The sequence below is a fragment of the Manis pentadactyla genome, chromosome 4 (genome assembly GCF_030020395.1).
Source record: "Manis pentadactyla isolate mManPen7 chromosome 4, mManPen7.hap1, whole genome shotgun sequence".
Lineage (NCBI taxonomy): Eukaryota > Metazoa > Chordata > Mammalia > Pholidota > Manidae > Manis > Manis pentadactyla.
In genome coordinates this window covers 18,404,468-18,416,807 of record NC_080022.1, presented here as the reverse complement: position 1 = coordinate 18,416,807, position 12,340 = coordinate 18,404,468, and the positions used below count along the sequence as shown (strand labels likewise).

The 12,340-nt window shown below is 54.6% G+C and overlaps 1 protein-coding gene across 5 annotated transcripts in view; it reads left to right on the top strand.

The window, feature by feature from the left end:
- The window catches only part of RUNX3 (RUNX family transcription factor 3), a 57,405-nt gene that overhangs the window by 20,337 nt on the left and 24,728 nt on the right, over positions 1-12,340 (top strand). For 4 of the 5 annotated variants that reach the window (XM_036914760.2, XM_036914759.2, XM_036914757.2 and 1 more), the window contains 2 exons: positions 8,714-8,988; positions 10,858-11,014. In XM_036914760.2, the coding sequence (XP_036770655.1) occupies positions 8,714-8,988; positions 10,858-11,014 (432 nt within the window). Of the gene's footprint in view, positions 1-8,713; positions 8,989-9,115; positions 9,371-10,857; positions 11,015-12,340 lie in introns of those variants that run through there. The other variant, XM_036914761.2, reaches the window with a different exon arrangement.

The following is a 12,340-nucleotide window of genomic DNA, read 5'->3' as shown; positions in this document are numbered from 1 at the left end:
TCCCCAACTTTGATGGACCATGGCCTGTTTTGCAACTCTATGCAAATGTAAGCAGCTTTGTCCATTGTTTTTACAGATTTGGCAGGGGGTAGGGGGGTGGGTGGGGGCTGGTTCTGTTTTTTATCTTCTGCATTTCTTTTAAAATATTTTTTTGTAAAATGTAGAAACATAACAATATATAAAATATAAATATAGCTTCAAGAATAATAATAAAACAGACATCCATGTACCCCTGGCTGTGGCTTCCAGACCTGGGCACGTATGAGGCCTGACAGGCCAAGGTGGTTTGTGGAACAAGGAGGAGGCCAAGACCAAGGCTGGGCCCTCCAAAGGCTTGTACAGAGAAGAGCTGGGCCAGCAGGTGGGAGTTGGGTCCTCCTGCCGGTGAGTATCCTGTGTGACCTTGAGCAAGTCCCTGGTCTTTCCTGGGCCTCAGTTTCCCCAGACCTGTATTCAAGTAACATAGAATTCTCTAACGTCGAAGATGGAGAGTCTTCCTGGAGGTCAATGCTGTCCAACGTACTTATACCCTGATGGGTATCTGAGGCCCAGAAAGGGAAGGAACCTGCCCAAGGTCACCCAGCAAGGAATAAGGGGATGGCTCCCCTGGAGCCAGCCGCCAGGTCCCTGAGCCTCAGGCCCAGCCCAGGTTATAATCCATTACTATCATCAGGCTCTGTTCAGCCCCAGCTTTCTAGGATTCTTCAAGGACTGGGACTCCTTTGAGTTTATCAAGGTACAAAGCGCAATGGCTCCCCCAACCAATGAGGGTGGGAGATGAAAACTGGAGCATGAAAGAGAGGAGGAAGTTACAAAGGAGGACTTCAGATGCTCAGAATGGAGAGCTGGGGGCCACCAGGACTCCCACTACCTCCCAGGCCAGACTTAAGGCAGCAACCCACACAGAGAGAGCTAATAAATTTATAAGTGGTACAAACAACTCTAAAACTGGGACATCCTCTCCCCAGCCCTAGGGATCCAAACCCAGGTCCACTGTTGCTCAGCCCAGGACTGAGTGTTTGACCCACCACTGACTGTGTGTGACTGTGAGCACCTTGGCTTCTCTGGCCTCAGTTATCCCTTCTGTTATTTGGGAACAAAAAAGCCTGACCATGTGCATCACCACCCATGGAGGATGATGAAGATGAAATATTGCAGGATGTGGAGTGGTGAAGATCCTTGTTTTAGCGTTACAGGGACCAGGCATGGGCACATGGTGGGGGTCAGGAGAGATGTAGCAATTGGCTAATGGGATAACCTGTGGACAGGACTGGTTACATAATTTGTGGGGCCCAGTGCAAAGTGAAAATACAGGTCCCTTGTTTGAAATGCACAAAGAATTTCAAGGCAGTGAAGGTGGACCATTAGAGCAAGTGCAGAACCCTTCTAAGAGCAGGGCCCTGTTATGACTGCATGGGTCGCAGGCCCAGGAAGCTGGCTCTGCCTATGGCATATCTAGGGCAGCTAAAACCCAGTTCAGGTGGCAGGGCTGAGGCCTTTCATCATGGCTTCCACAGCTGAACTAGTGGCCGCCCCTTCTCCCCAGCTGTGATAGTGACTGCTGGTCCCTGCCACTCTCGGTGGCCATCAGAGGCAGCATAAAAGACCGACTGTTCTCTACCTTGTTATGCCCCGTTTTTATCTCATGCCATGCATACAGCACATAGTTGATTTCTTTCTGCAAAAGGCTGCGTTTTTTTTCTTTTCCAAGGCGACGCTGGAAAGCCATGTGGCTTTTATTGCTGGCAGGAATGTCTGAGGCGTTCCTTCACCACCACATGAAATGGAGCTGTAATCTTCATCTGCGTAAGGCCAAAGCCCCCAGTCCCCTCAGAACCATTGGCCTCTGAGATTAATTAAGCCTTCGCAAGGACTGACAGTCATTAGGACCTTTCTGGGGAGGTGGAAAATCCCTAATGGGACTGGCTGGGCCCAGGAGCCACTGGGTGGGTGGTAGGGTGAAGAGGGCCTGCAACAGAGAGGAAGGCACCCTGGACCAGAGTCAGCAGGAGGCGATGGGAGCGGGTTCCAGATGTTGCACCTGGCCTAGACTGTGACTGTGAGTGAGACGCTTCTCCTGTCTGGACCTCAATTCTGCCATTTGACGTGAGATTTGTATATACTATCTCAGAACCTTGTGGAGTCTGACATTATAAAATTTTGAGTCTTGCCTACAATTCTTGTGCCAGGATTCTAATTCTATTCCATGATTGTAACTTCAAGCATCTGATTCTGGTCCATGAGAACAGAGTGTGGTAGTCAGGAACGTGGGCTCTGAGGCCAGGCTGCCTGGTTGGAATCCCAACTCCACAGTTTCCCAGCTGTGTGACCTTGGGCAAGTTACTTAACCTCTCTGTCTTCAGTTTTCTCACCTATAAAATGAGAGTGATAACTGCACCTTCCCCATGAGAGTATGTGAGACATAAAATAAGCATAAAGTATGGGATAAGGCCTGGCATACTCTAAGAGCTTAACTGTATGATTAATAGAGCTCAGGATTCTAATCCCATGGTTCCAATACTATTCCAAAAATTGGTTTCTGATGGGATCCTATTCTTGCCACCTGATTAAGGTTTGGAGGCATTTTGACCCTGGAAATCCTCCCGTCTTTTCTCCATTATAGGAAAGAATAAAATCTCTACCATGTGGAGCACCATGTGGGTTAGTGATAGATAATTGTGGTGAAACTCCCAGCACACAGCAGTAGTCCAATAAATTAGGGCAATTATTAGTCAGAGACTAGAATTATTTCCTTGTTTTATAGATGACCAAAGTGAGGAGCACAAAGGGCAGTGGGAAGACCAGACCCAGTGGTGGGAGCTGAAACCAGAACACTCCTTCCCAGCTCTCACCTGTTCCTGAGGCCAAGCGCCGTCTCTTGGCAGACCAACAGCAGGGTGGGCGTGGGAGTGGGGGCTCCACAGCTGTACAGGCATGAGGGAGCCTGAGCGAGCCACGGAGGGCAGGGTGGGGAAGAGAGGCCACCAGAAGTCACAGTGAAACTCACCTGGGCTCCCTCAAGAAGCAAGCCGAAGCCTAGAGGGACTGTGGAAGCCTGGTTCAGATTCAGATGCTGACGACTGGGCACATCTGGCCATGAGGCGAGGCCAGCAGGACCATCTGCAGGCTCCAGTAGGGCAGCGGGAGGTCAGGACGCCCACTTGGGGCTGCACCATGCTCTTCCCTGGCCTTGCCCAAGCTCAGTCTGAGCCTCACTTCTTCCTGGGTGACACAGGTCACGTCTCTCCCACTTTCTGGACCTCAGTGTTGCCACCTGTAAATTGGGATGACAGCAGAATCTACCTCCTTGCAGGCAGGTTCTGAGGACCAAGGAGAGTACATGTGGGTGAGCCTCAGCAGATGACCCCTGTGTTCTCTTCCTGTCTCCCAATCCAAGTCTGAACGGCCTGCTAATTTCCAAGTCCATGGCTGTTGACAGATTTTATTGCCCCTAGCACCTCCACCATCATAATAGCTAATCTTTATTGAGTACTTTCAATATCTACACACCTAGCTCTTCACATTAACTTATTCAGTCAGTTGGGGGGTGGGGGATATGCATAACCAGGTGGTGCCTCTGTTCCCCAAATTCTGAGTCAAATCAGTTTTCTAACCTGGCCCTGGTCCTCCTAGCCCAGAAAACCTTGAGCAATGTTCCTCTTCATTTAAGTGGACATAACACCTGCCTCATGCAGTTGCTGTAAGGATGGAATGATGCACTTAGAGCCCAAATGCAGTGTCTGGACAGGGTAGCACCTCAGCAAATGTGGCTGTTACTGTTCTTCCCATTTCACCAGCCAGGTCAAATTTTTACCAGTCAATGGCAGAGTCCATAGCTGTGTCCTAACCAAAGAGCTTGCCCCAGCCTCCCTCTCCCTCCCACCCTTGGAGTCTGGCCCATTCCAAAAAAAAATTAAAACAAAAACAAAAAAACTCTTTGAGAAGTTCATTTGTCCTGCACATTCAGGAGCTGTCCAGAGAAGCTGCCCAGGAGGGGTGGCCCCAGAGCCAGATTCTTGGAGTGAGGGCCTCCAAAATTGCAAGCAACAACCTTTTTCATGCTTTTGATGAACAACTGCTTTTCATGCCCCTTTCTCATTAACTTTATATATATATGTGTGTAATATATATTATTAAATAGATATATCTGAAATCTGGGTGCCAGGCAAGCCTTAGTTTAGTTAGCATATTTTCTTTCACATGTAATAATCGATGGCATTTTAGATATGATGAAAAACAATGTCCCTCACCTCCTAGATAGAGTCTTTAATCCTTCAGATTGTTAAGTGGAGCAATTAAAAATGACCACTCACAGAAGAGGATACTGAGGCTCAGTGAAGGACGGCAATGCCCCACGTTAAGTTCCAGGGCACCAGGCAGGAGGATTTCACCAAGGGTCCCTCTGGAGTGGGGGTGTGAGGCCAGACTAGGAGAAATCATTAGCTTCTAGAAGACAGTCAGTCCTCTGTGCTAGCCACTGGACTGGGGCTCCTGTGAGACTTGGGATAAAGGGAACAGAAGCCTCCTGGAGATGGGGGAGATGGCTGACAGTGTTGGCTGAGGCCAGTTCCACTTAGGGAAGTGTATGCCTGGGCAGAAGGAGGGGGTGTGGGCCAGTGAGCTTCCCCAGTGAGGGTCTGAAAGCCTAGGAGAAGGGGAGTGTCAAGACCCAGGCTTGGGCAGCTGTGTGATGGGCCCTCCTGGACGCAGGCCACAGACTGTCCTTACCTCCCTGAGGCAGCCGGTAAGTGAACCAAAAGGAACAGGATGGCCATGGACTAGGCGCTGAGTCCTGGCAAGCTCTGAATGTGAGAACCGAATATTTCGCAGATGGGAAGTGTGAGGCCCACAGAGGGGAAGAGAGTTGCCAAAGGCCCCTGACAAGGAATGATCAGACTTAATTCTTTCAGTATTACAACAGTGACAGCTCACATGGATGGAGCACCCCCTATGTGCCAGGCCCTTGCTATGCACTTTAGAAAGAATTTTATAAAGCTACTATTCTGATCCCTACTTTACAGAAGAAGCTCAGAGAGGCTTTAAGTAATTTTCACCACGGTGGGTGGTAGAAGATAAACTCAGATGTGGAACTGTAGACCCAAGCTCCTTCCACAACCAATGGACCTCTTAGACAGTCTTCTAGAATGCATATGTCCATTGTCCAGCACATTTAGGGGACCCTTGTCTCTCCCCAGGTGCTGAGACTCTTGAGGAATCAGACCTACCCTTGGAAGCTCCCTGGCCTTCTGGGAGACATCTGCCAGAACCTCACTACCAGGAATATACTTAGTGTGCACTCCTAGTACCCTTGGGTGATAAAAGGAGGTTGCCCTGACACAGCGTCATTCTGATTCCATGGACCCCCTCCAGGGGTGAAGGACGCTGGTGAGAGGAGTGACCTCCAGAACCCAGGTTCTGCACAGCCCAGGTTGGGTCTCTCTTTACCCAGCTCTGGGCCAAGTCAGGCCCAGACCTCTCTCTTCCTTGCCCTGCTGCAGACAACTTGGGGAGCTCTTAGGTGGGAGCCACTTGAGAGAAAACCAGCTGTTTGTTCTTGGATCTGGTGGAAGAGGAGATGGCTGTCCATACAAGATGGGGAATGGAGAGGGTATCTGTGTGTCCCAGGTGGGGGCGTGGTAGCTGTCCAACTGCCTTTGAAACAGCAAAAGAGAGACAGAGAGAGAGAGAGAGTGATGACTCTAGGCCTGTCTGTGCAGTGCGGGCAGGAAGTAGGTTGGCTATAGGTTGAAACTGGGAACGAACTGGTCTGGGAACAAACTGATCTGTTCTTATGTGCATCCTCTTCACCTCGGGCCCCTCACAACTAGACAGGAGAAGACTGTGCTTTTCTGGCAGGGAGAATGTTCTTCGGGTAGGAAGGCATAGGGACCCTCGGGTATAGGTGATGCCAAAGCAGAAAAGCGTCCGCTTCCATAAGGGGCAGGAAGGGTAGCCTTCGATCTGACACAAAGCCATTGGTTTTTCCAAGACGGAGCCACACAAATGGTGAGGAATCGTGCGGGACGTCTGTCCAGAAAGGGCAGCTCATGGAGGCGGCCCTCTGCGCCTCCGAACACGGGCACGGCAGCTGGCGCACATCTGTGTGCGGGGCTGGCCGGGCAACTCCGCGGCTGGCAGAGTGCAGGCGCCAACTAGCGGTGGATCCTGGAACTGCTCCTGCACCGGCGGCCCGGCGACCTCTGGCTGGGGACCCAAAACCAACAGCCTGGGTTCCCTGGTTCCGGCGCCCGCCACAGCGACCTCCCTCCAAAGAGCTGGAGATACGCCGGGTCCTGTGCCAGGGGCTGAGACCCACAGGAGCCCCATTCTAAAAAAAACCCGTTTGTAAACCCGCAGTAGGATGAGAGGGAGAAACCAGGCGGAGAGACAAGAAAGGGCAAGAATGCAAACGGAAACCACGAGACGAAGCGAATTCACAAACCCCAGACGCAGCGTGTCCTGGCATCACAGGCACTCCAGGACAGCAGGCGTCGCCTGCCCCTCCTCACCCAGGCCCTACCTGGCTGCAAAGGCTCTGGGCCTTATGGTGAGAAGCTCCCAGAATTTGGGCGTGCCAAGGCCCCGGCCCCTTGCTTTCTTCTGGGTCTGCCGCTAGTGCCCGCGCTCTCTAAAGCGCGCGGGCCTTGGTCCCGGCGATGGGCAACTCCGAGGTGTAGGCTCTTACAAAAAGGTCCAGTGAGGAGCCCTCGCCGTCCCCGCTTTCGAAATTGCTTAAAAGGCTGATGTGAGGCTCCAAGGAGCATAGGGACCAGCTCTCCAGGTGGTCGAGTTTGGGCCAGAGCCCGTCAGCCCCGGAGCTCACGCGAGGCTTGATTTCGTTTAGCGACAGCGAACTGGCGCTCACTGGGCCGGGGACAGATCCAGGGCGGGATCCTGCTGCCACCTTCGGATCCTATGCTTCGTTATTCTGAAGGCTTGGTATTCGTCGTTTTGCACCTGTCGAGCCCGGGGAACAACGAATATCCCGCCCAATCTCCAAAACGGCGGGGAGCCTCGGCAAGCATTCGTTTCCCCAGACTCCAGAGAGTGCACCTGTGGCAATAATAAGTGAATGGGGGCTTGATCTTTCCAGTTCTCCTCCCCGCTGTACCCTGTCCCTAGGCCCGCTTTGGCCTAGGAGGCAGGAGAGGAAGGGATTGTTTTCTGCGAAGCCCCGGGAGTGTTTGGGCCGTGCGGTCGCGAATGGGAGCGAGGACCCAGGACAAACAGTGCCTGGGCAGAGCTGTCTGCGTCCCTATGGCGGCAGCCGGACACACTGTCCGGCAAGACGCGGGCTTGGACCCGCGGGGGTCAGTTTGCATTCGAAAGGAGAGAATTCCTTTCTTTGGAAGCCGGGGCCCTTAGCTTTGCGGACATTTTCGAGTTCTCCGCAGTTTTCTTATCGCCACGGACTCCAGTCCTCTTTCACGATACAGGACCGTGGTTATATGCGCTGGGGAAAAATCAGGGGGAAACACTCGCGTTTTTCGGGACCCCATGGTGTTTTTCAAAGAGCCACAGTCCGCCACAACGAAGAACGACGCGGCCAGGCCTGTACGATCACGACAGTTGTTTTGAGGGGGGAACGGAGAGGAACAGAATTAGGTGCCCCAAAGCTGGATGCGGGCGCGTGGAGAACACTTCCCTCTTTCCCCGAGTTTGGCACCGGGGCCGCCGAGGCCGGGACCAAAGGCGCGCAGGGCCGAGCACTGCAGAGGCCGCTGGCGCGCGGACGATCTCACATTCGGTGGAGGCTTTTGGGTCAAAATAAAGTGCGGGGTGCGGGGCGCGGAGTGGGATGGGGTGAGAAGCCTCTTTTGGGCATCTTGCTGTTCAATGTCACCGGCCTTGGGACCCCCGCCGCCTCTTGCTTAAGGTGCACGTATTACAGGTCAAAAGCGGCTGGAGCTGGGGAGGCTCGGCCGCGGGCAGCGGGGAAGGCGGAGAGAAAGGGAGCCGCAGCCCCTGCAGGAGGGAGACGCGGCCCGGAGGCAGCGGCTAATGAGCCGTCCGAGAGCCCGCACAATTTAAACGGATTTCTAGCATCGGCTGGGCTTCCCCAGAGCTCTTGAGGAGCCCTGAGCTAAAGGGCCGGGGCCCCGGACCCAGGCGTCCTCCGCGGGGCGGGGCCTTCCGCCCCTCCTGGTCGGGCGGCCTTCGGCGGTCCCCGTTCCTCCCCCGCGAGCGCCGCCGAGGTGCCGGAGATGGGGGCTCCGATTGGCTGCGCGACGCGTCGCTCGGCCGGGCCCCGCCCTCGCGGGCCCCGGGGTACTAACTCCGCGCGGGCGGCCGCGGCGCCGCCACTTGATTCTCGAGGATTTGTTCTGGGGCTGCGGCCGTACAGTCGGTGGGGCGGCCGCGAGCGAACTGCGGGGGCGGGAGGAGGCAGCCTTGGCGCGGGCCCCGCCGCAGTTGAGGCAGCCGGGACCGCCGCGAGGGCGGCCGCACACGGACCGCAAGCCCAGGATGCGGGGCTAGCGGGCAGGCTGCGCGGGGCCGTCGGGGCAGCGAGGCCTCGCTGCGGGCGGGCCCCGGCGGGGCGTCCCCGGGCGCCGCCCCCTGCGCCCTGAGGCCCCGGCGCGTCTGCTTCTGCTTTCCCGCTTCTCGCGGCAGCGGCGGCCGAGAAGGCGCCCGCGCCGGCCGTCCCCGGGGGAGCCGCGCCTCCGCCGCCCGCCCGGCGCCCTGACGGCCGCTGTTATGCGTATTCCTGTAGACCCGAGCACCAGCCGCCGCTTCACACCTCCCTCCACGGCCTTCCCCTGCGGCGGCGGCGGCGGCGGCGGCGGCAAGATGGGCGAGAACAGCGGCGCGCTGGGCGCCCAGGCAGCCGTGGGGCCGGGCGGGCGCTCCAGGCCCGAGGTGCGCTCGATGGTGGACGTGTTGGCGGACCACGCGGGCGAGCTCGTGCGCACCGACAGCCCCAACTTCCTCTGCTCCGTGCTGCCCTCGCACTGGCGCTGCAACAAGACACTGCCCGTCGCGTTCAAGGTGAGTGCGGGGCCTGGGGGGCGGGGAGGACACCGGCCCTGGGGCTCCGGGCATCTCAGCTTCAGGAGCCAGGACCCCGGGAAGGGAGGGGACTGGACGGGACATATCCGTTACCCCGCAGCGAGAACCCTGCAGCCGGCCCAAGGGTGCTTTCGGTCTCGCTGCGCGCGCCGCCCGGGGACTTCGGCGTTCACTCTTCGATGCACCGGGCACGGATGACTTTTAAGGGGGCTGCCCCCTCCACCTTCGGGGAGCCCTGCGGAAGACGCTGATGCAGAAAAGGGCGAAGGGGATTACCTCCCCCCACAACCCGGACCTCTCGGACACAGTCCTTCGGGCAACGGGGAAGAGGAGCCCCGGGACCAGGGCGAGGACACCGGAGGTGGGGCGCAGAGGATGGATAGGGCCTACGCTCCACTGCCAGCACCCCTCCTCCTGCACTGCTTCAGAAGCACTTCCTGCTCACACTCAACCTCTGGCTTCTGAAATTTTACACCGGGCGACTCAGGCCAGGATAGGGGACACTGATCCCAGCCTAAACGGTTGCGGCTGGGATCCCGAATATCAGGCAGAGATTGGGGTCGCCCCCAGCCTGGCAGCCCCCAGTCATTCAGAGGATCTTCTTTTCTTTGCCAGGGAGTAGGCGACTGTTTCATTTTCATTTTTTTTAAGGGGGCAACGAGATGAAACGAAAACGCCTTGGTTTTCCCCTAAACCTCTCACAGCTGCCGTGAGAAAGGGCAGGGCAGGAAGGGCCAGCGGCTGGGGGTGGCGGGTGCCCGAGGTGGAAACAAGGCTCCTGGCAGCTGAGGCCGCCCTTGCTCCCATTAAGACGGCTCCAAATTGGAAAAAAGGATGAGTGGCTCTTGGAGGTCTCCCGGGTGACATCTTAAAATACCAGTGGGGAAATCTCCAGGGGTGGAGGGGGCGGGGGAGGCCCGTGTGACTTTAATCCTCAGATCGGAGGTTTTACTGTCACTTGGAGCTTAAAAGGAATCTTTGAAATTAAAAGAAGACAGGATGTTGACAGGAAATCTGGCCTTTTTAATCAGACCCCAAACATTTTCTCCTTGAAATTTTTACCATCTGGTTCCCTAGTCCCTGCACGCGGTGGCCACGTTTAAATGGCTGTGACTGCGTTTGCAGTCTGATTCCTTTTCAAGAGGCATCTGCCTCTCCATCCTTCTTGGGGTGTGGGGGTGGGGAGACGGTATTAGGGGGCATCTCCAACCCCATCCTGCACTTCCCAGCAGGTGCATCCTCCTACTATGAAAAGCCCCTCTCTCACTTTAAAGGGGTTTTCTGTACAAACCCTCTCAAAACAGCAGTTTGTTTTGCATTTTGCATTTTCCCTGCATAACGAATTCAGGCTCTGCAGAGGCCAATAGACTGGGCCTGGGCCACATTTCTGGGCCAAATTTCATACCCCAAATGGCTCTTGCATTAATTGAGTGTGGGGAGCAGACCTGTTGTTATTGTTGTTGATATTATTTTTACTTAGAGACTGGGTTGCTAGGAGAATGTTGATTCCTCTTTTGCTCAAGCCGAAGGGAAGAGGGGAACTGCACCCCACACCATGGTGACTGAGCTTATCCACAGCTCTTTCTTAGATCTAATTGAAAGGATAATTTCTCAGGACAAGGCTTAACCAGTTGATCTAGGGATTTGGTATGGAAAGGAGAGGTTTTGTCTTGTTTTTGTTTTATTTGGGGGAAGGTCTCTATTGTTTTGAAGCCTTTTCTCCACCCTGCATTTGAGAATTCCCGCAGTGCACCCAGGACCTAGGGGAGATGCAGGGCCCAGCCCTCCCGGCCTTTCCCTTGTCTCCTCCTACCTTTCTAAGGTGTCCCCCTACCCCCATGCCCTCAGGTGGTGGCGCTGGGGGATGTGCCGGACGGAACGGTGGTGACTGTGATGGCAGGCAACGATGAGAACTACTCCGCTGAGCTGCGCAACGCCTCCGCCGTCATGAAGAACCAGGTGGCCAGATTCAACGACCTTCGCTTCGTGGGCCGCAGTGGGAGAGGTGAGCGGAAGGGAGACCACGCCAGCCGACACTGGCAATGGAAGAGGTGGGGGGAAGGAACCTGCGAGCGAGGCTTTGGGTTCTCACTGGGAGCCCCAGAAACAGGTCTCCAGGCCCAGCTCTGTCTAAAACAGCGGTTTGGAAACCCTTAGGGTATTACAGACTCCTTTGAGGATGTGAGAAGAGTTAAGATTCTTTAGCCATAAAAAGGCAATTTTGTCTCCGTTTCTGGGGTTTACTAATTCCTGAAGCCTTCCGTATCTTCCCTTGTTCCTGATTAAGTGACCTAGTCTCACAAAAGGTGCTGGGAGGAGATCGTGGTTTAACAAGTTCAAAAAGGGGCCTCGTGGGTCTTTTTCAGTAGGCAGGCTTAGAGGCTGGTTTAGGCAAATCCTTGGATTACGGGGCTGAGCACCCCAGCCATTCTCCCCACTGGGACTGCTTCTCCCCAGCTGTGGTCTCCTGCGTCTAGTTTCCCCAGCCCTTTCACCTTAAGGTGGTTTAAGAAAGATACGAATGCAATGCAGGATACTGAACATTGGAAAGCACAGCTTGAAGGCTGCCATCTCCGACTTCAGAATCAAGGCTAGTATGCCACCCTGCCCGTCTGATCTATCTTGGGCAGTGTGAAGGAAGGCAGGACCAGAGGCTAATGTGGCTGCTGCCAGGGGCTGTTGAGTGGGAGGCTGCTGGGACCTGAAACATAGCATCACCTCTGAGTGGAGAAGTCGTTGAAACCCAGCCCTGCAAAATGAAGAATTGAGGGCTTGCTGGCCCTTTAAGACTAGCCTACTGAAAGATGGGGAGTGCCCTTCCCAAACACCCACTCTGCCCCTCCAGCTTTGTTCAGAAAGTAAGCTAGGTTTCCTCTGCTCCCAGTCTCGACAGAGGCTGAGGCAGAATTGTACTTTTCATCACCAATAAACAAAACCTTCTCAAGGTTTTAGTTCCCTCTGAGCCGCCAGCCCGGCTTGGAAACGGGCATCTGGGCACCATTTTTTCCTCTCTAACCATTCAGTGTATACATACAAATGTCAAACATATTTTGACTTTTCAGCATTAATTAAAACCAGGGCATTATTTGCATGTAATAACTGTTTACTTGTTACTTTTTATGAAACCGAAATAGTTTACATTCTTTCAAACATTTCCTGTTCCTGTTGGCTCCCTTCCCCACGCACAGATTTCTTTCAAACGTTGCCCTTAACTGGTTGCAGGTTGATGGATGGAAAATGTTTGCTTTTATGAATTAAGCTTTCATTGCTGCTCCTAATTAGTCTCCAAGCCCCTTTTGTCATCCCCAATCTCTCAAGCCTTTTGCAACTT